The sequence below is a fragment of the Eublepharis macularius genome, chromosome 3, assembly GCF_028583425.1.
Source record: "Eublepharis macularius isolate TG4126 chromosome 3, MPM_Emac_v1.0, whole genome shotgun sequence".
NCBI classification, from domain to species: Eukaryota; Metazoa; Chordata; class Lepidosauria; order Squamata; family Eublepharidae; genus Eublepharis; species Eublepharis macularius.
Genome location: NC_072792.1, coordinates 164,893,594 through 164,920,739, shown reverse-complemented (window position 1 = coordinate 164,920,739; position 27,146 = coordinate 164,893,594). Strand labels below are relative to the sequence as shown.

The following is a 27,146-nucleotide window of genomic DNA, read 5'->3' as shown; positions in this document are numbered from 1 at the left end:
CAGAACATGCTAATGCCAAGAACATAAACACAGCATGAAGATCAGAGCTTTTAGCAATGTGTTATGGGGACAAACTTGGATATGAATCTGTGGTATGAAATTTTGTATTGGGGGTTGGAAGTCAGCAGAACCTCCTCATAAACCTGGTTTATACTGAGTCAGGCTACTGTCAAAGTCAACTATGGCTGATTCCACATACGTTGGATAATGCACTTTCAAAGCACTTTATCAATCGTTTGAGGTGGATTTTTTATTCTGCACACAAAATCCGTTCCAAATGATCTATAAAGAGGATTGGAAGTGCATTATCCAACGTGTGCAGAATCAGCCATTGTCTGCTCTGACTGGTCGTGTCTCTTCAGGTAAAAGTCTTTCACATCACCTCCTACCTGATCTTTCTGACTGTAGCTGCTGGGGATTGAACCTGGGACCTTCTGCATACAAAGCAGATGTTCTACAATTATGTGAGATCCATGCCATGGTCTATATACCTCTTTTCAAGTATAACATAGGTAGCCAGTATACCACTTTTTGATCGCAATGTAGGTAGCCAGTATCGTTCTGATAATAATGGATATTTAAGCACTGGAAAAGATACCTTTTGAGCATTATTATCTTGCCAGTCTGAAAAAACATCTGAGGCAAAGAGAGATGAGTCCCTTTTTTTAAGCAATCTGTCTTTGGGTTACCAGATGCTGTGAGAGTGTCAAAAAAGCTCAGGCTGATGACCGAAGTGTTGCAGTTGCTGGCTCTGTACCATCTCAGTAGCCAGTAGTAGAAAATACTCAGCTCCAAGCTGGGGCAGACGTTTTTCTCCCCAGTCCTCCAGATGTGCCTTTTACTACAGCTCTGTTACCCTAGTTGGGTGGCCTCCTTGTGAGTTGGAGGAATTAACATTAAAGGAAATGCAGCAGGAGAGGGTAAGCAGGAAATCTCCACCAATGTATACCAGGATTGTTCCCTTAGAGAACTCTCAAATAAACAGGTGGATGTGCTACAGGAAAGGTTTCTTTTGTTAACAGAGAAATAAAAGGCAAGTGTATAGAGAGCCACACATACAACATACACACAGAGGTAGCTATGAAAACTGTGAGGAAAAAGGGAGAGCAATTCAGGATAGAGTGATATTTACTAGTCCTGGAGAGGGGGAAGGTCCACGGGAACAGCAGCAAAATGACCAGTGCTCCAAAGAAGAGAAGGGAGGACTCAGACATAGTCAGAGGATGTGTGGATGAGTCCCAGAACACACACATTGCAAATGGCTGAGGGCAGCCCAGTTATAGTGCCAAGCATAGCCTGAGGTGGACTGACATCCTTCCTAAATAACAATGACTTGATGGCTTGTCTGGAAGTTTGAACGATAAGTTAGGAGAGGCTTAATGGCTCTACCTGAAGTAGACAAAAGGTGTGAATGGGGCTTGATGACCCAGCAGTTGTCAGATGGGGAAAGCTATCAGCTCCACTGAATAGCTCTGATTAAGGTAGGTAGTTTGAGGAAGAGAAGCAGGGCATTGATGGGCACTCAGGAGTTCTTGGGAGACCTCATTATTCTTAGATATGTGTCACTCTCTGGGGCACAGGAGGTGTCAGCTAGCCATCTGCCTGACTCAGCTTCTTGTAGATTTCCATGCTCCATCTGGGCTGGCAACTACCCTGGGCTAGGAAGTGCCATGTGCTTATGGCATAAGAGGAAGGGGTTTATAATATTACATTCATAAACTATCCTTTTAGCATGGCAGAGGTCTGATTGCAAACAGCTCCTGCTCTGGGAAGTTGGCAACATAAGATCCCAAATCTCAGAATGGGTGGCCATTTCCCCACATCTTAAAAATAGCACCCCACTCACGGAATGCTGGTGGCTTCTTTGCACAATTTCTGACATCAGCCAGATGCAGGAAGTGATTATTCCATTTTCATGGTGCCAGTTTGGTGTAGTGGTTTAGAGAGGCAGGACTCTAATCTGGAGAACCGGGTTGGGTTCCCCACTCCTCCACTTGAAGCCAGCTGGGTGGCCTTGGGTCAATCACAGCTTCTCAGAGCTGTCTCAGCCCCACCCACCTCACAGGGTGATTGTCATGAGGATAATAATAACACACTTTGTAAACCACTCTGAGTGGGCATTAAGTTGTCCTAAAAGGCTGCTGCTGTTGTTACATATGACAGAATGTGTCATATATGATCCTCCCCGTATGCATGAATGCCATTTTGTCTGATAAGGACAATGTGCAAATATTCCAGCTTCAGAATGGGCAAACCAGAACTCATTCCCCCTATACATACAGTCAAATGTAATGCCGGAAAAGGGCTAGGTTGAAAAGTTATAATGGAAAAAGACAGATGAAATATCAGTGAAGATGGAGCAATTGAAAGACCTCTTGATAATTCAGCCATGAGGAGGAATCCTGGATATGCTAGAGTCGATCTCTTTCTCTCCCTGTGGGGGTCAGGAGGAGTGGAGAAGTTCTGCTGGAGTTGGAACTTTTTGAACCATCTTTTAACACAGCTTGATTGACAGCACTTAGCAGGTAACCCAGCAATAATTGCATGCCATGAAAACCCTCCCTGGCTGATTTCTGTAGAACAAACCACTGCTGAAAACACAGGAGAGATCAGGCTGGTGAACATAAATTCAGTAAACTCCCTTCTTCCTTCTTTAATCTAAAGATGTAGTGGGTACAAAAGGGAAGTAAAAGGATGTTCCTCCCTCAGGAACCCCACAGACTGCATTCACAAATGAATTTTAATGGCTGTTTATATAGAGAATTGTAACAGTAAATGTTCTGTATCTTACCACGCCACAAAACAAAATTTATAGTAACCTTCCTCCAGCCTAAAGAGCCTTCCTCCAAATTTAGTGGCAGACTGGAGCCATGAATGGACAAGACAGCTCTTCCTACAAACCTAGAAAATGCCTCATGCAGTGGCACAGAAAGGGGTATTTAAACCCCAGCTTCAGCTGCCTGGTAGGGACTACCCCACCAAGCAACCCAAGCAAGCCAGCGAGCTTTAAATGCCCCTTTCCATGGTGAAGCTGGGTTGCAAAGGGCCCTTTCTGTGCCTTGTCCTGGGGCAGGCCAGTCAGAAGGAAGGCAGGACGCTGCCTTGGGAGGGCAGGAACAAGGATGGGAAGGGGGGACTCATCCTCTGGCTGGCTGCTGCTTCACTATGCTCTTGGAAGGCTCCCTTCTGCCTAGGGGGAATGCTCCTGTTTCCACGCACAGGCTCAGCATGCAGCTAAAGAGTGGGAAGTCTTCAGCTGCATACATGGAGGAAACGGAAACAGGTGGGCGGGACCCGTGGACACATGATGTCATTGGAGACATTGTTCCACCGCATTCCAGCAGGGAAAAAAACCCTGGTGCGATCAGAATTTTACTCTCTCCGATCCTGGGCTTCTTTTTTCTGCTGATGTTAGGGTTTCTGACTCCTGGATTTAGAAAGAAAGAAAGAAAGAAAGAAAGAAAGAAAGAAAGAAAGAAAGAAAGAAAGAAAGAAAGAAAGAACGAACGAACGAACGAACGAACGAACGAACGAACGAACGAACGAACGAACGAACGAACGAACGAGGTCTTCTTTCCCTATGGGCCACTGTTCTAGAAAGACACTGGTTGGCAAGCCCCAGCACCTCCGCCAGTGGCTCAGAGGCTGCTTGGCTGAGAGCCTTCATTGGCGAGCAGTGAGTCTCTCTACACAGTTACTTCTTTTACAAGTTCTCCCATGCTCTGCACAGACACTCATCACCTCGGAAATTGGCTTTTATTTTTTTAAAAAAGCATGCAAATGGACTCAGAAAGCTGCCACCAAGGGAGGGAGAACTCCTGCCTTTCTCCCAAACTTTGTTCCCCATGCAAAAACAAGGCAGAGGGGAGACATTTCCCCATTTGTGCTGCTCCACGTGGAGGTATTGTGTGCATGTGCAGCAGTAGAAAGGGGGAAAGTTTCCAACCTGGCACTGTTTTTGTATGGCAAGAAACGCAGGAGCTCTTCCTCCCCTCTGACCCCATTTACACTCCAATTTTTAATGGAAGGCAATTCCCAAACATGTGTGTCTGCTCCGAGTGCAGGTTGGCTCCATGGAGAACTCATGGAAAACCTGTAAAAGAAGTAACGTGTAGAGAGACTGCGTGTCAGCCCACCCGTTGTCTCCTCCTGCATTGCACCATTTTGTGAGAGGAGGAAAAAACCCCAGCCAGGGTTTGATTCTGGTTGGCCAGCAATCCTGAAGGCTTTAACAACATAATTGCTTTAGACTGGAACACGGCATCTTATGATCTATATAAATGTCGATAAATTGAGACAGAACACTTGTTGGAATCTATTGAAGTAAGGGGTGAATTTGTGATTCATCATGTCTGACAATGACAGCCTGATTAACCATTCCTTCAGGTTCATTTTTTTAAAAAAATACAGATTTATCGATTGACAGTCTGCTACAATTTTTTTCTCTTTAAGGAGATAACAGCCTGAGTCTATGTTTTTTGTGTTAGTTGTGAAGATGCTTAATTAAATTGCTGCATAGGACACATGAAGTTGGCTTATATTGAATCAAACCATTTGTTCATCCAGCTCAGCGTTTGTTAACCCTTTCGGTGTCATGGATCCCTTTGAATATCTAATGGAAGCTGACGAAAATTCATATAAACACACAAAATTTTGCAGCTGATGAAAATTCATATAAACACACACAAAATTTTGCAGCCCACTCTACACTTTTTAGGAGTATCTTAATAACATAATTTCACTGGGGAAGGATTTTTTCACAGTTTTTCAAAGTCACAAGGAAAGAAATTGAAGGGAAAAGTCATTTCTTGTGCCCAGTTTACAGATCCCTGAAGACAGCCCATCGGCCCCTTAGGTTAAGAACTCCTTTCTGTAGCTCATTATTCTCTACTCTGATGGGCAGCAGCTCTTCAGGTAAAGAAAATTCTGTCCCAGCTCCTGATATTTGACAGCGTGAGTGTGGTGTAGTGGCTAAAGTGGTGGACTAGGATCTCGGAGGCCCAGGTTTGATTCCCTGCTCCACCACATAAGCTCGCTGGGTGATATTGGGCCTGTCACATACCCTCAGCTTAACCTACCTTACAGGGTTGTTGTGAGGGGAAAATAGAGGAGAGGGGAATGATGCAAGCTGCTTTGGGTCCCCATTGAAGAGAAAGGTGGGGTATAAATGAAATAAAAAATTAAAAAATTAAAAATCATTTAACTGGAGATGTTACGGAATTCAACCATGGTTCCTCTTATGGAAAGCATTGAGCATTACTGCTGCACCATTTTGTCTTCCCCAATTTATTTAAAGTGCAGTTTGAAAAATATGTCTTTTGGAAGAACATCCATCTTTTATGTTTTTGAAAACCATCAAACACATCTGGTTTTAGATAGTCCTCCCTGCTTCTGTTTTATCCTGACATCAACTCCCCTGTGAGGGAGGTTAAGCTAAGAAAGTGGCTGACCCAATTTCACCCAGCAAGCTTCAAGGGGATGCTCAAGCGAAAGATCTTTCACTGATTCTCCCATTACAGATACACATGCACTGCTAGGGAGACATAGTACACTTGAATCAAAGACCACACCAAAAGTTAAGTCACTGGAGCATCCTTGTGTAAGATGTCTTGTATAGACACAGAGAGAGGGGGAGAGAGAGAGAGAGAGAGAGAGTCAGGCCTGGGTTCCCTAGACCCAACTTGCTTTCCTTGCAGCCATACAACAGCTGTGGGGGATGTAATTTTTAAAGCCTCTGGGAGCCCAATTCAACTCAAGACTTTTGCACGGCTCCTGTCTTCACACACACCCCATTTTCCCAACCCCAAACAGCCCCACTGGAGAGTTATTTCCATACATTTGGAGCTGTCCTGCATGTGCAGTTTGGCACTGAGTGGGGATATCCGCCTGGGTCTCACCTGTGCTAGTCTAGCACCCTAAGCATTCTACCACGTCGGCTCACCCTAGGTTTAAAGTGGTTATTTTTCAGAACTCCCTGCTGTCTGGCATAAGCTGTATTCCTCTAACTTCTCGCCTTAATACATATTTTACAGGTCCACCAGTTGGAAAAGAGCCAGCAACATGAATTTAAACATGCTAGACATTCCACCGAAGCAGCTGGGCAATTGAAGCCTTGGGGCATGGCATCAATTACATTATCTATTCATGGGGAAATAAGAGTTGAAATGGAGTAGAATCAGAGTTTACCCTGCTAATCATGCATGCACACTGGATTCCATGAGCTAATAAGCTGGTGACATTTATCCATCGCAGCATGTGTGCGGGAATTAAGGAGGGCAAGAAGAAGTCCTGGTTCCGAATTAGATCTTCTTTCTATCTGTTAAGGAATGAACTGTTGGATAATGAGCTGTTTCAGACTTCCTTATTTTATCCTTGATCTGGATAAAGAAGGTTTTAATTTCCCCCCTCTGATGTTTGTTAACTTGCACCCTATTTAAAATAATCAGCTGTACTAAAGACAGAGGAATCTAAAGGATTCTAATGCAAATTATACCCCCCCCCCCAAAAAAAAACCTCGAACTGTTTTTGACAATGGAATCTGAAATGGAATTTTAAAACTGTTTCAGGCTTCCAATTTAGATAACATTTAATTAAAAATGACCTACAATAGGACTGAAAGGGTACCATTCATTCTTGCCAATAGAAATGTCTGCAGCATATTGAATCGTTTTCTAGGTGGATTTTTAATTCATCTCCTCTCTTCAAAGGTTGACAAGGTGTTGGGAGAATAGGAGGTTGGGTCATCGCTCCCTGGTAGAACATCTCACTTCAATGTAGAGGGTCTCAGTTTTAATTCCCACCATATCCAGCAAAGAAGAAAAACTTCCACCTAAGCACAGGTCTACTTTATAGGGTTGGTGTGATGATTACTGCCATCATGTTTGAGTAATTTGTACAGATGAAAGGTACTGTTTCTATCTGTGTATTTATTTCTCTAAGGCAGGGGCCCCAACATGGTATGGCCACCATGGTCCTCAACATCTTTCCTGGTGCACACCAAATGTTTTTAGAAAGTGGGTGAGGCCAGCAGGGCTGCTGACTGGCCATTGAAGATCTGTCGGTCTGTACAGATTTTTAAAAAATTGTTTGAGCTGCAGGTACCACCACAGCACAATGATCTTCACTGCATGATTGAAGAGTTGCTAATAAAGTTATACAAGACCTAACTCCCTGACATTTTGTGATTGGCTTTGCCTCTTGTGCTAGGGTTACCAGATGGCCTCCCTCCAAAAACGGACAGGGCCCATGGTGGAAGTGACACCATTTTGGAGGCTGGCCAGCTGGCTGGACACTTCTCAACCAGCCAGGAGGCTAGGTGGGCTAGCCAGTTGCTTGTCCAACATGAAGGAGAGTGAGTGGGCAGGACAGGCATGTCCTCGGCATGCAGGGAGCCAGGCAACCTCGAAGCAGTGGAGTGGACGTGATGGGACTCCAGGCTGCCTAAAAGCTGGGGGAGGAGATAGAGACAGCGCAAGAAAGCCTGTTGGCGCTAATGTCAGCTCCTGCACACCAGCAGCTAGCAGCTCCTCCCCCAAATGTATACATCCAGTATTTCAACCACATTTCCCCCAGGCAGTCCAATAAAAAACTAGACTATCAAGGGGAAAGCTGAACACATGGGAACCCTATTTGCAGCAGCTGTTTCGTAGTTGAATCTGCATCCAGTGGCAGCCATTTTGTGGTTCGCTCCACATCCTGCAGCAGCCATTTTATGGTGGCACCCACTGCCTGTTACCAGAACTGCTATTTTAAGGGGAAATTAGCACGCAGTTAGGCTTAAGTTAGTGCAGATCTTTACCAATGTATACCAGAGTCTGAACTTCTGGATTGCTCATGCAATAAAGAGGTGGCAACTAATCGATACAAAAGTGTTTACTAGGATGTTGCATAAGCCTACAATAGCACATACAAGCAAGAAACACACAAGGCTAAGAAATACAGGTTGGAAAAATAGAGCCGTTTGCATTAGCAGGGAACCCACTTGAGATTGAAGAAGCGGGGCGATACTTCACCTGATCATGGCGATAAGCAGAGAGACAGCAGTGAAGCGGGCCGATATCCAATGCCTGCACTAGATATGCAGAGTGACGGTCGGGGGTCAGGAGAGGAATGGCACACTCCTCATGTCAGGCAGAGCGAGTGGTGGGGAAGACCCAGTGACTGTTCTGCAAGGAGCTCCCTGCAGAAACTGACCAGAGGGTGCCTGGCCAGGCTCACGGAGGGCCCTCCCAGATGGCACTGTGCTGCTGGTGGCATGGTTCTGGGCCCAGGTGGGGTTTGTGTCCAAGGAGGCAGGAAACAGGCGTAGGTAACACAGTCCATAACAGCAGAGGGGCAGGAGGGCAAGCATAGGCAATGCTGCCCCTAACAGAGTTCAGAGTTCTTGGCAGAGTCTTAGAACAGCAAGGCAGGAAGCTGACATAATCCATGGCAGACTCCATAACAGGAGGGGGGGGGGGTCACTGGCAACATGCCCTGTGTCAAAATTCCAAAAATGCTTGCAGGATCAAAATAGGTTGGAGAACCCTGTTCTAAGGAGATTATCTGGTGGTGTGCCCCGTTTCCTCTCCCCCTGTTTTCTCCTCACAATAACCCTATGAAGTAGCATAGTTTGACAGACAATGACTAGCCCAAAGCCACAGCTTCATGGCTGTGGGGGGGATTTAAATTCTGGACTCCCAGATCTTAGTCCAATACTCTATGTACAACACTGCATTGGTTCTTGCTATATAAATGCGAACTATTATTATTGTTATATAAGTGAAAATAAAAGCCGTCTGAGGCATAATATTTTTGTACCAAACTAGGTTTACCCTTCTCCCGGTATTGGCTGGGGATCCCCTGCCACTAATGGGTGCTTATGGCCAGGGAGGGAAAATATCAGGAAATTGGGGAGGAGGGGCTTGCCAGACATGACACCATCACTTCCTATGAGCCCAGAAGTGACATCAGCATATCACTGAGGACACTATGGTATTTGAGGAAATCTCTATGTTTAAACCATCAAGTTTAGCCCCAGTACCAGACTATCTTCCATGAATGTGCTGATGTCGCTTCCAGTTGATGCTAGCATATCACCAGCGATGTAATTACATTACTAGTGAATATCCCGACCAAGGCCCCTCCAACCCCCCCTCCACTTGCCAAGGGGGTCCTGGCAACCTTGTTCCAAACTCTTCAATTAGTCAGAAATTTCATATGTTGGTGCAGAGCTCCCTCAGAGGGCTACAACTAATGGCAGTGCCACACTGTATGTAGAATAGATGATCTCTATGAGTTTATTAATTTTTCCATGAAAGTCGTGCCTCTTTTACTCCATTGACACTCAAGTGTAAGTCCCCCTGTGCATTCATTTTGGAACTTTTGTTATGTCAGGATTCCAAGATACATGTACATGCAAATTGAATGATGAATGTCACAGGTGTATGATGGCCACTTTGGTATATCGCAAGAAATACCAGTGCATTGAAATAACAACAACAACAACTGCTTCTATGCCAGTCTTCTAGGCAGATTAGTGCCCTACTCAGAGTAGTGAACAAAGTAAGTGTTATTATTATTATTACCCCCACAATGAATCTGGGGAGCTGGGGCTGAGAGGCACGTCTTACCTAAGGTCACCTACTGAACTCATGGCATTACTGGGATTCAAACCAGTAGAATACTGATTCACAGCCCAACCACTAGCCACCAGTTTGGTATAGTGGTTAAGAGCGGTGGGATTCTAGTCTGGAGAGCCGGGTTTGATCCCCCACTCCTCCACTTGAAGCCAGCTGAGTGACCTTGGATCAGTCACAGCTCTCTCAGAGCTCTCTCAGCCCCACCCACCTCACAGGGTGATTGTTGTGGGGATAACATTAACAGACTTTGTAAACTGCTCTGAGTGGGTGTTAAGTTGTCCTGAAGGGCAGTATATAAATTGAATTTATTACTACTACTACTACTACTACTACTACTACTACTACTATTATTATTATTATTATTATTATTATTATTATTCACTATGCTACAGCGACTCAAGGAGAAGAGCCAGCCTATACAGTTCTGATCCTTCCCACACATGTTTTGTTAAGCATGTCTGTAATTTTTAACATTTGCACAGGGCTAATAGATGTGTATCGATAATAATATATGGGCCAATTCGAGCTCTTTTTTCAAGATGGAGTATTGCATAAGAGAGAGTTGTATCATTTTTGAAGGGAGTGGAAAATAAATTAGTGCTATCTTAGGTTTTCATTTTTTAACAATCTCATCAATAGAGATAAAAAAGGAAAACAGGGAATATTGACTATTTAATTAGTATATTTTAAATCACACATGGCAAACTGTTTTCCAGACTGAATATGAATAATGCCTCAGCCGTAAGTGATGTGTGAAACGATGGTTTGTTCCTTTATTTTTCCTTGTGTGAATATGCTGCGTTGAGTGCTTTGGAAGATAGGACACGTTTTCACATCTAATTCCAGAAGAGATGAAATGTGAAATGTGTTCCTCAGAGGGTGAGAACTTGAGGGCCGACCTTTCATACTATGAAAGGGTTTTCACTTAACATTTGTTTCACTTCTTCAAATGGGTTCTGCAAAAAAATATTTTTTTAAGGAAAGAGGAGAAAACGACAACAGTGAAATCTGAGAACTTGTTGAATTGTATGGGTATTTTAGTCCACGCAGTAGGAAGCTGTATCAAGCTGTTGACAAACCTATTTTCTTCCTTGAGATCAAACACCATGAGGGAAATAAGGTTTAAAAATATGTAGTACTTTACACACACACCAAAAAACTTGCATTCTACAGGCTTAGAGATCTACTGCTAGAGGCTACTGGAAATTTCCCTTCAGCAAATCCAAGGATGAAGAGGAAATTCTTGTGATCCTCTGACTATTTTAGACTTAGGTTGATGATCAGCAGTAGACATGGGAACAAACAGCATTACGAACAGAAAAAAACAACGAACAGCCTAATCTGCTGTTCTCAAACAAGCTGTTCGTGAGCCCCCATCCTAAATGAACAGGTGGTCGTTGCAAGCCTTGTTCGTTGCCTTCGGCAGCCGTTCGGCAAGCCAGATAGTCTGGCACCTGCTGCAATCAATCCCCTTGGCAACCGGAGGCTGGGAGGGACTGAACTCTGTCTGAACTCCTTCTGGCTTTCCTTCTGGCTTTAACCCTTCAAAGTAGTTCCAGCAGAGAGTCCCGTTTTTGCCACTGTGAAGAGAAAATGACAGCCAATGGGGAGACCCGTGGATCATGCCTTTCCTGGGGTGCAATCTCTCTGAAACTTAGGGGGTCTTCAGGTCTTCAGAGAACAGTGAGGACTATGTCCCCTGCAAATTTGGTGGGTATTGGACATTGGGAAGGTCACTTTTGTAACCCCTCATACTAGCTGCCAGCAGACACTGCTGTTTTTGCCAGGACAGGGCCCTTTAAACTATCAGCTGGCAGGCGGAGGGGAGTTTAAAGGCGCCGCTGGCAGGCGGCGGGGAGTTTAAAGTTTAAAGGGATCTTTAAAGGGCCAGGTAAGTGGGTTTGAGGGGAGGGGGGCTAAGTGGGGGAGTTGGGAGTGGGGGTGGTTCTGGCCCCCACGAACAACGAACAATGAACATGTCCGGGAACAGTTCACGTTCGTCCGTGTTTGTTGTTTGTTGTTCGTGGATGGCACCGAAAAACGAACAGGGTGTTCGGGGTTTTTTTCCCATTCGTGCCCATATCTAGTCAGCAGTAGAAACACTTCTCCAAATCCAGGGTTGCTTCAAATACGTAAAATGCCCCAAGCACCATTTCTCCAGCCCTAGGAATACACTCATACACACAATCCCAATCTATTAGTATAGTCTCATGAGTTTTGAAATAATTTTTTTCTATTTTGTTCCTGAAATAACATAAATAGAACTGGCCATTTCCAAATATCCTTATAGGCATGGCCCACCCACAGAACCCTGGTGTTTTTTCCGCAAGGTTCCACATATCTCAGTTTGCAAAACATTTGCAGGCTGTTTTCCTACCATTATTTTGGCGTTTTTCTGGGATCAAACTTTCCCTGTTTTTTTTTTTTCCCCCGTGGGTTGATGGAGCACTTCTTCTGAGTTCTTGGGCATGTGAATGGTTAAAGTGCTTTGGGGAATCCTCTAATTACCACCCAGCTCCTCTCCCAAAGCTCTCAGCATACAATCGCGCATGTGCAGATTAAAAAGAAAATTGAAAGGGAGGCGGGCAATGATGACGAAAGTGTCCGACCTGCTTTCCCAAACTGCTTTTCCTATGAACTGTGGAGGCTGCCCTGTGACCTCGCTCAAGGTAAGCACTTTTGGGGAGTCTTTGTGGAGGCTGAGTTTTAGGAGTGGCTCAGTAAAGCACACGCTGTAAGCGGGAAAAAGGCAGAAATGACCGGCTGTGTGGAAACAACTGATGTGCCATTCTAAGAATAATTTCCTGGGAATAAACCATACTAAATAGATGAGTGGGATTCTGAGAAGTCTTGTTCAAGATTGCACTACATATTGAACTCCAGGATTTGCAGGTTGGGTTGAGTCTCTCTGACTCCTCAAGCCCTAGTATTGCCATAAAATAATTTTGCATGGAGCTGGTTGAACTCAAATGTTGATGGTTCAAGTGGGCCCTTTAAGCTTGCTTCGTTTAAGCAAAGGGTGACATTGCAGCTGTCAAACTTGTTGGACTAGGAAGCAGACTTTGACAGAAAAAATAGTAATCAGTATTGACGTTTGTTATTCAGGTTTGGGGATGAAGTAAAAAAAAAATTTCTAACCTGTATCTGCTGACTAATCATTCTTGCGTTATGATGATGACTCCATATTGTATGCTGATGTCTCTCAATAGATGTTAATTGTTAGGAGACATGATTCCATTTGCTGAGATAAGATAGTAATTTTGGACAGCACTTTAGATTTTGTGAAGGAATTCAACAGTGTGGAAATGATTGGTTTAAAAGAAAACACTTTGCACTTCGCGTGAGATTTTCTATCCTCTAAATAATTCTTGTTTCCTAAAAAAAATTGCTGCCTCATTGTTTCAGCAGACTCTTCTTTCACTATTACAAAGTTTCCTTAGGTGCTACTGGCAAGGGGAATTTTGCTGTACTCCTTTTAAAAGTAGATAAAATGTAGCTTTTTTCGCTAACCTGACCTCTGTTGGCAAATCTTTCTTTTGTTATGTTGATGATGAACTTGTTTTCAAAATGGTAATAAATTAGGAGAACAGAACTTGAGGCTACTAGAATCCAGCAATTTGGAAAGATTTGCAGTCAGTTTTGGATTTTCTGTTCAAATGCTTTCTTGTAATCCTGTTTGCTGATATAGTTTACAATTTAGGTGACATTAAAGTTAAGGGCTAAAGGTGACAGGTATAAAAAAGGCAAAGTTGAGGCATAGTTTAGTCAACCAAAATTCAGGGATTTTTTAAAATTAGGTGGGAAGAATTTGGACATCTTAAACATATGTGAACTCTAAAGACATCTATTCCATATGAGGGCACAGTTTAAATGCCCAATTTTGATGCTTAAGTGAGGGATTGTATTATTCCCAAGTGTCTTTATATCTATAATTAAAATATCATTAAGATAGATAATGAGGAGCCCCATGGCGCAGAGTGGTAAGCTGCAGTACTGCAGCCCAAGCTCTGCTCATGACCTGAGTTTGATCCTGGCGGAAGCTGGGTTCAGTTAGCCGGCTCGAGGTTGACTCAGCCTTCCATCCTTCCGAGGTCGGTAAAATGAGTACCCAGTTTCCTGTGGATAAAGTGTAGATGACTGGGGAAGGCAACGGCAAACCACCCTGTAAAAAGTCTGCCAAGAAAATGTTGTGATGCGATATCCCCCCATGGGTCAGTAATGACTCTGTGCTTGCACAGGGGGCCTTTTTAAGATAGATAATGCAAGGCAGTTCTGTTGAGGAGAACCTTTTGTTTTATGGGTTCATTTTGCTGATTTCATTTGGTCTGGACAGATTATGTCATGATGATCGTGGATGCTGCTGATTCTGTTCTATTTAGGGTATGCAACAGTTTTATTTGTGCTGCCTTGGGCTCAAATCAGGAAAGGTGATCTATAAATATTTTAATTAATAAATAAATAAAAATAAAGACTGACTCACGGATCTATTATAATTGTTAAATTTCTCCTCAGTTCCTACAGTCCTGGAACTTGATGTACATGTGCTCCAAAATACCACTGCTATTAGAACAGGTTGCTCTGCAAGTTAGATCCCCAGTTACTTCTCTGCAGACACTTCAAGAGTCCAGTTAAAGTTTCTTTATTAGAGATCCATCAGTATCAGTGCACTCAGACAACAGCATTGGCAGAAGTGACGTAAAGAGGGAAAGTAATGTTAGTTATAGGGCACGGTTCCCACCCTGGGATAAGGACTGTTAGAATTTAGGTGCACAGGACCTAGAAGGTTGGATGAGGTAGGGGAAGGGAAGACAAGGATGAGCTCATTTCGTGTCTCAGGGAGATACGGCTCTGATCAGCACTTCAAGGACACTTTCCCATGCCAGTCAAGAAAGTGAAAGTAGCCACCTGCAAGATAAGCGATTCACAGCTACACAGTTAGACAGCTACACAGATCTTTCTTTACACATTCTCAGAGACCCAGAATACAATACAAAGTATAATAGCCACACATGGCAGATAAGCAGGGGGCATCTGACAAACCTAAAAATGGATTTTTATATTTCTTCAAGAGGTGGGAGACTCAAAGTGCAACAAAAAATGGTTAAGCTAGTTGCCAGCCACTCAGGAAGCTTCAGTTCGGCAGAATGATCAGCCCACCATACTCGGAAAGTCTGAAAAGGGAATATTGGTCAGCAAATATGTCAAATATGGGACACAAAGTTTATCTCACAGTATAAGTCAACATTCCAACAAACCTAGCGCAACACAGAGGACAGGATGTTGGGGTTTGTGGATTCCATTGCCTCTTCAGTCTTGCATTTAGTGAGGAGATCATCTCTATCAGCCACCAAGAGCAATATATAGGGCTTGCCTAATGCAAGGTCCATTTACTCATAGATGCATGGTGCAAAGAAATGAAGGAAACGGACTTAAATCCTCCAAGCAATTATTGTCTTCACTGGCAACTGACAAGATTGTAGCCAACGAACAATGGTGATGAGGCCCTAGACTCTTCCTGGCAGGTGTTTCAAGGTTGTGGAAGCAGTTGGTGGCTTGATTGGTACCCTGCAAGTGTGTGCCTGCTGACTGGCCGACAATGTTCCCCATGCTGCGTTGGCCTCATTGGTTCATGATTGCACAGGGCATTGCTATCAGTTTAGCAATGCTTATCCAGCCATCAGTGCCTCTATTGCCACATTGCTACACCTGCTGGTCAGAGCTTAGTGGGCCCTCCCATTGCTGCTCAGCATCCTCATCTGAGTATTACCCCCTATGGCTTGCCTTTTGTCACAAAGCCATTCCAGATGCGTCCTTCTTTCTCTCTCGATTAGCCTTATTCATTGTATTCTATGCCCTTTGCTCCAGGGTCTTGTCTGATCTCCATTATGATAAGAACCGTATTGACATCGAGAGGCAATGTATCTTGAAAGGACAAAATTACTAAGACAGACTACAGGATGATGGAAAGAATTGGTATAGCTTGACCAAGGTCACAAGAGTCTATGGAAAAAAGCAACTTAGAATACACACATTCCAAGGCAAATTATTGCACATTAAAATCTGGAATACAATTAGAACTGTCAAGTTATTAAAGCTTTGTGCAGCCGAGTCTTTGGGAAACAGCATTTAAAATTCTAATGTATAAAAAGGCCTTGGTATATTGGATCTCTGTACTGCATGACCTTCATTGCTCTGAATCATTTACTAGTGACTGCATGAGGAGTATCGTAGTACATTTTATTAGATCTTGGTTGACAACCTCGGGAGACTTGGGGGAAGTGGAAACTCACCGGAACGATGACCCATGACATTATAGAGTTTCAGGTGGAAGCTAGAATGCCTGGTGACACGGTGATGTCACTTCTATTTATGTGGCCAAAAATAGCATTATGATAATATGGGATACTATTCCAGATCCTGCATTTCCCCTCTGCTGCAATCTTAATTTTCATTTGAATATGCATGCTCATTTAAAGGAAATGAGATGACACCAGCCCTACTTGGCCTCAAGTGGCACAGCCCCAGCTGCAGGCAGATATAAGGGTGGCAGGTCCCCCATGGGCCAGACTGGGGCAGTGGGGGGGGGGGGGGGCAAGTACCCCATGCTTGAGTTATTTACGCACTCCCATGCCCACCCATCATGGCAGACAATGATGTCATTTTCCTGCACAACAAGGAAGCTATGGGTTGCATGGAGAGCTAAAAATTGCCCCTAAACTTAATATTTGGGATGATTTTTAGTGAATTGCCCCCTGGTGTGTTGTATCATTTTCTGGCCCAACAAGGAAGTGTTCTTATGCTCTGTGCACATGCAAATGGGCATTGGCTGAGTATTGAGAAGGAACCAAAGACACCTCAGGAGAACTACAGATACAATACAGTCAATGAGGGCACAGACTATGATAAGAGGCACACCAGCAACTAGCTGCGAGATCAGCAGGAGGGAATAGGAGAGGAGTCTATATCACCTGCAGACAGTAATGAAGAAATATTGCACAACAGTCCAGCTGAGAGGCAGAAAGAGCAAGTGATTGCAACAAAGACATGCCTGGAGAAGGGAGGACACTCAATAGAGGTCACACTAGAACTTAAATATACTCACAGTGGCCATGTTATTAAGAGACCACAGCACCTTGACAATTATGTTTAATGTACTTAACTTTTGTTCTTTTAAAAGAAAAGGGATATAGCAATATAGAAAGAACTGATTACGTTGTAGTACCTGGAAGGAGCCAGGAAGAAGACAAATGCAACATCCACTTGCTGTATCTCCTCAGAGCTAAACTACATAAGATGCCCGACACGTGTTCTTCACGTGTCACGTCCTGCAAGGTTCCATGGGTAATGTAGTCTTACAAAGAACAGCCACTCAATGTGATTCTCAACCGGGGAAGAGCGATGGGAGGGATTGTCTCTCTTTCAAACAGCCTCAGCTCAAGGAGATTGTCTCTGTTTCAAACAGCCTCAGCTGTTTTCCTCTGGGAGCTTGAGGAGAATCACATTGTGGATTCTCTTTCTCTCTTATAAAAAGCTGCCCTGGATTTCCTACCTCCTCTATATCCACCCCCACTCCCGAGCTCCCAGAGGAAAACTCGAGTCGAGGCTTTTTCCAAGAGACAGGATCTCTCTCATCACTCTTCCCCCAGTGGAGAATCGCATCAAGCAGCTGTTCTTTGTAAGACTGCACTACCCAGGGAACCTTGCGAGACCCAACACATACCCAGGCATCGTGTGCAGTTTCCCTCTCAGTTTGGGCCTGTATAGAAGGCGAGAAGGCTGAGACTGGGAGAACGCTGTAAATATGTTATTATGATAAAGTTTACAGTTTGTTCAAAGACTAAGCATGTTTAATTTAGAGATAACACATTTTGAAAGAGAGGGAAGGAGTCTCAGCCTTCCAGATCTTTCTCTGTGTGTCTCTTTCTGCCTCTGTCTTTGTTTTTGTGTGTCTATCTCTCTCTCCTAACAGCACATTCATTCCTACAGCCATCACCACCAAGTCAGATAAAGGGATGGTGAAGGAGTTGGGGAGCTCTTCCTCAGCTGGGACTACAATCTAACCCTGAAAGAAATCATTTGGATGGATGAACAAACTGTGCCAGTTCACGTTGATTTTCCCATTTCAACAGTATTGCTGTTAGTTGCTTCTCAAAAATCTTTGGTAGGCAGACTCCCTAGAAACTGCCAGTTAATTTCAACTCTACCCAGAATAATTTAGCCAAGAAGATGTCTATATTCTAACTAGAGGCATGCTTTCCCTCTGCAGAATGACCAAAAAACTAACTAATAATTAATGAGTTTGCCACGCACTTGTAAGGCATACCAGATTTCTGCCTTCTCAGGTGCATTAAAAACTGGAGGCATACATCTAGAGCAAATACCTCTTATCACTTCAGTTGTACTGGAAGATATAACTTATTTCTGGCTAGCTTACTTGCCTTGTACAATTATGCTTTTTATTGGCTAGTAGCTGATCTTCATATCACTGCAGGCAATTAATATCCAGAATAGCAACAAGGTACTAATTATGTGGCAATAAACGTAGCTTATGAGCAAATGTCTCTTGATATAAAGCTGTATGTGGTAATATTAAGTGAAGTTTCTGGGGGAAACAGCAAATATATACAGTCCCAGTGACAAGGGGAAAAAATATAGTTTCTTTTAATAGCTTTTTTCATTGAGCATTTATTCATTTAAGAGTGCTTCCTCTCTGACTGTACATTTTTGGGTTTGGCGCAATGCAGGGAAAAATTATTTTTTGACATATTTATTCTTTTAATGGTTATTCATTCAAGAGTTTTGCGGAATGTCTCTGTATTTTACAGTTTAGGGGATAGAAAGAGATTCATTCTTTGAACAGGTTTATTCTTAGAACATTTACTCATTTACGTAGGGCTTCAGTCTACAAGGCTATTGCCAATGATCCCATAGAAAGGTGTTCGTTGCTAGCTGAGTAATAAGCAAGGCAATCAGCTTAGATGCGTCAGAGAGAGGTTGTGGTCTAAATCAGCCAAATGACAGATGAATGAATAAGGCACAAGCTTCCCAGGCACAAAAGAGAGAGGTTTTCTTTCATCCCCTTGAGAGTCCACCGATTCAATGTGGGTATTTTACCACATTTCCATTATCCATACATTTCCATAGTAGGGTTGCCAACTCCAGGTTGGGAAATTCCTGGAGATTTGGTTATGGATCCTGAAGAGGACAGGATTTGGGATGGGAAGGGACCTCAGTGGGATATAACGCCATAAAGTCCACCCCACAAATCAGCTATTTCCTCCAGGGAAAGTGGTCTTTATAGTTTGGATATCAGTTGTAATAGTGGGAGATCTACAGGCCCCATCTTGAGGTTGGCAACACTTCCTACAAGAACTATTAAATGAAGGTAGTTATAGTTTAAAAAATGGAATAGAACACAGCTATACCATGCTACCTTCTACATGTTTATCCCATCCTTCCTTCAAAGAACTCAGAGCAACATACATGGTTTTTTCTTCACCAGGTTATACTCCCAACCAACCAGAAAAGTACTGGCTGGATATTAGGAAAAACTTTTTCATGGTCAGAGTAGTTCAAAGGTGGAATCAGCTGCCTATGGAGGTGGTGAGCTCCCCTTCACTGGCAGTTTTCAAGAAGAGGCTGGTTGAATATTTGTCAGAGATGCTTTAGGCTCATCCTGTGAGCTTGGAATGGATTCTTCCCCATTGGCCAAGCATAGCTTGCCATTATACCAATGAAAGCCATTTTATGCCATGTGCAAATCACAAAACGCAGAAGTTTAGCAAGAAGGGTCATTCCCATAGGTCTAGCTGCAAAAATTGTGGCCTATCATTTTAAATGCAGCTCTCCATCCATGTACTGTAACCTGCCAAGTGCTTCACAACACACACAACTTGTGCGTATGTTTGTTAGCGAACATGAACTCTGAAAAATCCAGTGGATAATTTGTATGCACCAAAGCTGTATGTTCATGATGACATATCTGCGTATTGCCCCTCTTCACACAATGCAATAACCATGAGTATCGGGAGGGTACTGCTTGCTTCTGTTATGTGCAGCTAGTAGGCTTCCAATAGGAAGCATTAGGTAAAGGTAAAGGTACAAGCACCGAGTCATTACTGACCTATGGGGGGACGTTGCACCACAACATTTTCTTGGCAGAAAGGGGCCCTTTGCAACCCAGCTTCACCATGGAAAGGGGCATTTAAAGCTCGCTGGCTTGCTTGGGTTGCTTGGTGGGGTAGTCCCGTTTTCTTGGCAGACTTTTTATGGGGTGGTTTGACATTGCCTTCCCTAGTCATCTACACTTTACCCCCAGGAAACTGGGTACAGGATGGAAGGCTGAGTCAACCTTGAGCTGGCTACCTGAACCCAAAGGTAAAGTTAGTCCACTGTGCAAGCACCAAGTCATTACTGACCCATGAGGGGATGTCGCATCATGACATTTTCTTGGCAGACTTTTTACGGGGTGGTTTGCCATTGCCTTCCCCAGTCATCTACACTTTACCCCCAGGAAACTGAGTACTCATTTTACCGACCTCGGAAGGATGGAAGGCTGAGGGCCAAGCTACAAGTGACAAATGACACTTGAACGGCAAGTGGATTGAGTGGAGTGCAAGTGAACAGGGAGAAATACACTTGCCGTTCAAGTGTCATTCGTCACTTGTAGCTTGGCCCTGAGTCAACCTTGAGCCGGCTACCTGAACCCAGCTTCCGCCGGGATAGAACTCAGGTCGTGAGCAGAGCTTGGACTGCAGTACTGCAGCTTAGTATCCTGGCAGATCACTATAGGACAGAAATTGTCTTCAATCACAGAATCATAGAGTTGTAAGGTACCTCCAGGGTCATCTAGTTCAACCCCCTGCACAATGCAGGAAATTCACAATGGAAATAAATGTAAAGTTCTGCATTTAGGTAGGAAAAAATCAAATGCATAATTATAGGATGGGGGAGACTTGCCTTAGCAGTAGTATGCGTGAAAAGGATCTAGTGGTCTTAGTAGACCATACACTGAACGTGAGTCAGCAATGTGATGTGGAAGCTAAAAAGGCAAATGCGATTTTGGGCTGTATCAACAGAAGTATAGTGATCCAGATCAGGCAAAGTGATGGTATCATTCTACTCTGCTCTGCTTAGGTCTCACCTAGAGTATTGTGTTCTGTTTGAGGCACCACAATTTAAAGCTATAGACAAGCTGGAATGTGTCCAGGGGAGGGAAATAAAGATGGTGAGGAGTCTGGAGACCAAGTCCTATGAGGGAAAGAGCTCGGTATGTTTAGCCTGGAGAGGAGATGACTGAAAGGTGATGATAACCATCCTGAAGTACTTGAAGGGCTTCGGTGGTCACAATTTATGCAAGCCAGCCATCAATTTCTGAGAAAGTTTAGTCTTCATTTAAATTTGGTAGATAATCTAGGAAAGAAGGCTGCTTTACAATTTTGACAGTTTTAAATTCATATTGAAGTATAGAAGAACTATATTTTAAGTACTCCTCCTCCATTGCTCTCTGTTACTAGAATTCATGGGCTTTGCTATAGGATTCCTCAAAACAGAGTCACAAACACACAGACTGAAGCTTTGATAGTACCACCTCCCTTATTCTTTCTATTTTCCCCCTTTAATTATTTTTGGTTTTGACCTGATTTGCCCAAGGTGTATCATCTTCTTTGCAAGGCTGTTCCTTGTGGGGAAACATCACTAGTTTGGACGGTCTGATTTCTCTCTCTTTTTCTCTTTTGTTCACAGTTCCAAAGACAGCTCCAGCTAATGTAAGTGGCAGAAGTGGAAGACGGCATGAATTAGTAATAGCATGGGAGGTAAGGGACTCTTTTGATTAAAGGCCTCATTTCATGTTGTCTTTTTTGAGGGCAGGGTAAGGAAGGAGGTCTGCACTGAGGTTTTCCCATAGCCAAGATTGTCAAAGTTGGAACACAAAAGGTAGTTTTTTTTAATGAGTGTTAAATCCTCCCTCAGGTTCGCAATTCAATGTGAAGGGTAAGTGCTAGCAATACGGAGAATCTCTGCCTCACAAAAGAATCCCATATTAATTCTGTTTTTGTTTTATCCAGAGCTTAATTTGAACCTGAGCTTGGCATGGCACAGCCTTGGCAGCTGCCTGCTTAGATCTGACAACAATATGAAGAAGAAACTTCATGTTAGATGTGTGATTCTGTAGGGATTTTTTTTCTTTTTACAGAATATAACTGCAGAAGATGTAATTTGAAGGGGGAAGCTGCTGTGAGGGTGGAAAGAGGCTTCTTAACCCTTTCTTCATGGGCCCTTTTCCTGTTGAAAATGGCCCCCACCGAACTACTTTAGCCATTGGGGAAACATTGGTACCATTTATGTGTTAGAAGAAACTGGTGGGGCTGATTTTCAGTTAGTATAAAAGGCCTGTCAGTCCTAGGGTGGCAGTCCCTCGCAGTTAGACCCCAAGCCCCTCACAGAAAGCACACAGGTGCATTGGTTGAAGAAACTTTATTCAGAGATCTATTCAGTTCAGGTGTATGCTCGTAGGTAGAAGTTGGCAGAAGTGATTATTCAAACAATAGGACTACTAATTATAGGGGACGTTCTCCCGCCCTTTGGGCCATTTGCATTCAGGCGCGAAAACCCAAAAAGTAACATGGGAACAAACTAGTTTAGTCTAGACAAAGTACAGAGTGGAATCATTCCCTCCTGTGAAAATGATACATTTCAGTACACAGCTGCAGCTCCAGTCCAAGGGCACTCAGAAGTGAAAGCGCATATTTCTTAGAGATAACAAAGAGGCCACTGGCTCCTCTGGAAATTAGTATTAGCAGTTCAGACACCCTCAGGTGACTTATATAAAATGCATAAAATACAGTATTTAACTTTGGCATTATATCAGAATCGGTATAAGATGTAGTGTAAGATGCAGAACACAATAATGGCACGGATGCTTATATCACTCTCAGTATAAGAAGCAGAACACAACAATGGCAATGGATGCTTATAACACTCTCTGAATAAGATGCAGAACACAACAATGGCATGGATGCTTGCATACATGACAAGGCCCAAGGAAGAAAGAAGCTCTTCTCTTTCTCTCTCCTCCCATCCCTGGACTTTCTCCCTCAAATGGCAATCTCATTTTGTAAAAACAGCAGTTTTGTGCACAATCACAGAACGTGTGGTTTTGCTATAGGTGGACTCAAGCAACGACTATTTATTTATCTATCTAGCACATTTATAGCCTGCCTTTCTGTGAATACTGATACCCTGGAGGCTAACAATGCAATAAAAAAGTTGAAACAAAAGAGAACATTAAAAACAAAATAGTAAAAAGTCCAGTAGCACCTTTAAGACTAACCAACTTTATTGAGGCATAAGCTTTTGAGAACTACAGCTCTCTTCGTTAGATGCATCAGAGAGAAGCGAGCTGTGGTTCTTAAAGGTTCTTACCTCAATAAAGTTGGTTAGTCTTAAAGGTGCTACTGGACTATTTACTATTTTGCAACTGCAGACTAACACGGCTAACTCCTCTGGATCTATGACCATTAAAAACAAAACTTTGCGTCTCTGCAGGAGGGGGATGCAGAAAGCTGACAAAAATCTTCACCCCCTCCTTCAGATGGACCTGCTGCTACTGCAGTTGATCATCTTAGAGGTAGCAATGAGTCTGGGGAAAATAAGCTCTCCAAGAAGTAGTTTCTGCCACGGACCCTGGAAAGGTTCTGCCTGTCAGGATAGACATTAATACGCTGATCTAGTGTAAGGCAGCTTCATATGTTTTTGCTTTTAAATATGTTGTTGTTGTTATCAGGCAATAAAGGGTCTTTCCCAGTATTTATCCTTTTTTAACGGGAGATGCCAACAAGTGCATATTTCCAAAGTGCAAATATTCAGTAGGCAAACTCAGATTGGAGAAATGTGGTCCTTCTAGCAATGTCCCAACTAGGGTTGCAACAAGTCTGAAGCTGAAAACCAGTAGGACACTTATGGTGTTGTGGGGGAGCCACTCCATTGATGTGATGTTGCCAGCAATGCAATGATTCCATTTCTAGCATGACCCAGAAGTTTGTCATCACACAAGGGCATTTGCCCAAAACTCTAGTGTTTGGGCAAATGCTAGAATGTCACCCCTGCGGGGCGACATTACTTCTGGGCCATGCTGGGCCATGCTAGGCCGTTCTGGGCCGTGTGTTGCCAGTGCTGGCGGTCACCCTCCTTTTCCCTCCCTGACAGCTGGCAAGCTCCAGCCGAGGAAAAAGGCTGCCCAAGGGAGTCTCATTCCAGTCTGGGAGACATGGCACCCCTAATCCCAGTGATCAGCAATTCTGTTCTCTTCCAGTACTGGGCAGTAGTGAAAACTGTAGTGTTCAAACCCTATTTTCTCTTAATCTTGCTAACTGGAGCATCGTACAGATTCTCTCTCCTTTCCTGGGCCACCAAACCAAAGAGTAACCAAACTCATCTTTCTTTAGCCAGTCTCTGAAGAGTTTCAGAATGGAGAAGGATTTGGTTACATTGTGGCTTTTAAACCCAATGAAGCAAGGGGCTGGAAGGAAAAGATGGTAACCTCGTCTGATGCCTCCAAGTTTATCTACAGAGATGAGAGCGTGCCGCCATTGACTCCCTTTGAAGTGAAAGTGGGTGCTTATAACAACAAAGGAGACGGGCCCTTCAGTCCTATTGTGGTTATCTGTTCTGCTGAGGGAGGTAAGTTTGCATAGCTTTAAATTATATTGTATTAAAGAGAACCTTGCTTCCAAGTGTGCCTTCTTAGAAACCCCGAAGGTCAATGAGATTTACCAAATGTGTACATTTGATGAAAGTCCATTTCCCTGATCTAACAGTTGCAAAATGGTGGGGGAATTCTCCTGCATCTGTGGAATCCTACCCCTCTTCATTTTGCACTTGCATGTGTTTTAAATGGGCTCCCTCCACTAAAATGAAGACGATGATTGTCTACAACATGGCATAGGGTACAGTTGGAAGGTGTATGACTAGCAAATAGAGGTGGACATGAACTGGAAAAAAACCGAACCATGTGGTTCGTGGTTCGTCAAATTTCACTAACCATGAACTTTCACAAACCTGCCCCTGGTTCGCAAACTAGTTCATTTAGTTCGTGAAAACGTCACATCCAGGTCAGAAAATCATCACTTCCAAGTCAGCAGAAGGTCTGCAGGAAGTCCATCCCCTGTTGCCTAGGAAACTGATTGATTGGCAGTAGGCTGTCTGCAGTGATGAACCAAAAAATGAACCGAAATGAACCAGCCTAAAGTTCATGGCAGTTCAGCAGAAATGGGATCTGACGAACCGTGGTTCGCAAACCATGAACCAGCCTGGTTCATGCTTAATTTTGGTTCATATTTCGGTTTGTGCCCATCTCTACTAGCAAAATAAAACAAAAATCCAATGGCATCTTTAAGCCTAAAATCCAATGGCATCTTTAAGCCTAAAAATAATTACTTCAACATGAGTTTTCAAGAATAAGAGTTTACTTCTTCAGATATGTGGGAAGGAAATCATTTTGAGAATACATGTAGGGAAAATGAGTGAGCTCTGACTCATAAAAGCTCCTCTTGAAACAAATGTTGTGAGTCTTTAAGGTGCCACTGGACTTTTGTTGTATTTTGCTACAACAGACTAACATGACTGCCTCTCTTCAAAATATGACTTGGCAACCTTGCTGAAGCTAAGCAGGTCTGGATCAGATCAGTGCTTGGACTGGAGTCCTTCTGATTATGTACGTGTAGAATTCTATGATTGGTTAAACATGGAACAGATGTGTAATATATGCACAGAAACTATAGCACAGTCCATATGGGACTCCAGATTACAACATATGTCCTCCATTTCCCTGAGCAGTGAGAAATTCCAGGAAGAATACAACATTTGGTATTATTTGGATGAGGGGCTACCAGAATCTTGTAATTCCAGTCTTTCCTGACTGGCTTTTGCTACTGCTGGGGTCAGAGGTCTGTATTGAGTCCCTATTGAGTCCCACAGCTAGTGAGAGGGCATATAACTGTTGGACTGGACCCCCTTTTCCCAATGAGAGAAGGGCCCAGAGGCAGTAGAAGCAAGCAGAATGAAGGTAAATGTTGATCCTCTGTACACCAGTGCATGCATTCATGCATACATATATAGATACATACATACATAGAAGCTGCAAGCAAAGGCTCAGGAGTCTTGAAGGTAGTTTTAGGTAGGTAGCCGTTTCAGGTGGGTAGCTCCCTTCTTCAGTCTTGTTGGTCTCTAAAGTGCCACTGGACTCAAACTCTGCTGTTCTACTGCAGACCCACACAACTACCCACCTAAAACTATCTTCATGGAAGACACCATATTCAGCCTCAAGGAGCAGAAAACTGTCAACCTCATGAAGAAACTTAAGTGAATACAAACTGATCTCATCTTTTGTAGTCAAATGTATAATTATAGAATAAGGGAGACTTATCTTGGCAGTAATATGTGCAAAAAGGATCTAGGGGTCTTAATAGACCATACACTGAACATGAGTCAGCAGTGTGATATGGTAGCTGAAAAGGAAAATGCAATTTTGGGCTGTATCAACAGAAGTATAGGGTCCAGATCATGCGAAGTGATGGTATCACTCTTAACTGCTCTGGTTAGACCTCACCTAGAGTATTGTGTTCAGTTTTGGGCACCACAATTTAAGATGGATATAAATGAGCTGGAATGTGTCCAGAGGAGGGCAACGAAGTCCTATGAGGAAAGGTTGAAGGAGCTCGGTATGTTTAGCTTGGGGAGGAGACGACTGAGAGGTTATATGATAACCATCTTCAATTACTTGAAGGGCTGCCATACAGAGGATGGCACAGAGTTGTTTTCCCCTGCCCCAGAAGGCTGGACCAGAACCAATGGGTTGAAATTAAATCCAAAGCGTTTTTGACTAAATGTTAGGAAGAACTTTAAAAAAAAATATTGTACTGATGTATGCATTAATATTGCCTCCACAAACAATCTATACTTCATATACATATACATATAGAATAAATTATCTGCCCATACATCTGATACAAGCTTGTTTTCCCCCTTTTCTCCCCACCCCGCCAAGAGGAATGACCATAAGAATCATATGCTTTATATCTTTAACCATGAGCACACTCTTTTGAGTTTCGTTAATATAATTTGGTTGGTCTCTCCTCCTCTTACCCATCTTATATATCTAGACCATTTCTTGTTAGGAAGAACTTCTTGACAATTAGAGTGGCCCCTCAGTGGAACAGGCTCCTTCGGGAGGTGATGGGCTCTCCTTCTTTGGAGGTTTTTTAGCAGAGGCTAGATGGCCATCTGACAGCAATGAGAGGGAGGGCAGGAAGGGTTACATCCATGCTTAGTTCTCGTGGCCCCTTCTTACATGCTCAGGGTAAGGCCGATCACTACCTTGGGGTCAGGTAGTAATTTCCCCCAGGCCAGTTTGGCTAGGGATCCTGGCGATGTTTTTCCATCTTCTGGGCATGGAGTAAGAGTCACTGGGGAGGGAGGTATTTGAATGTCCTGCATTGTTGGACTAGATGACCCTATAGGTCACTT

The 27,146-nt window shown here is 43.4% G+C and overlaps 1 protein-coding gene across 1 annotated transcript in view; it reads left to right on the top strand.

Annotated features, from left to right (window-relative positions):
• The window catches only part of CNTN5 (contactin 5), a 511,103-nt gene that overhangs the window by 450,882 nt on the left and 33,075 nt on the right, over positions 1–27,146 (top strand). The window contains exons 17-18 of the mRNA XM_054973696.1: positions 21,366–21,436; positions 24,068–24,302. Of these exons, the coding sequence (XP_054829671.1) occupies positions 21,366–21,436; positions 24,068–24,302 (306 nt within the window). The remainder of the gene's footprint in view (positions 1–21,365; positions 21,437–24,067; positions 24,303–27,146) is intronic.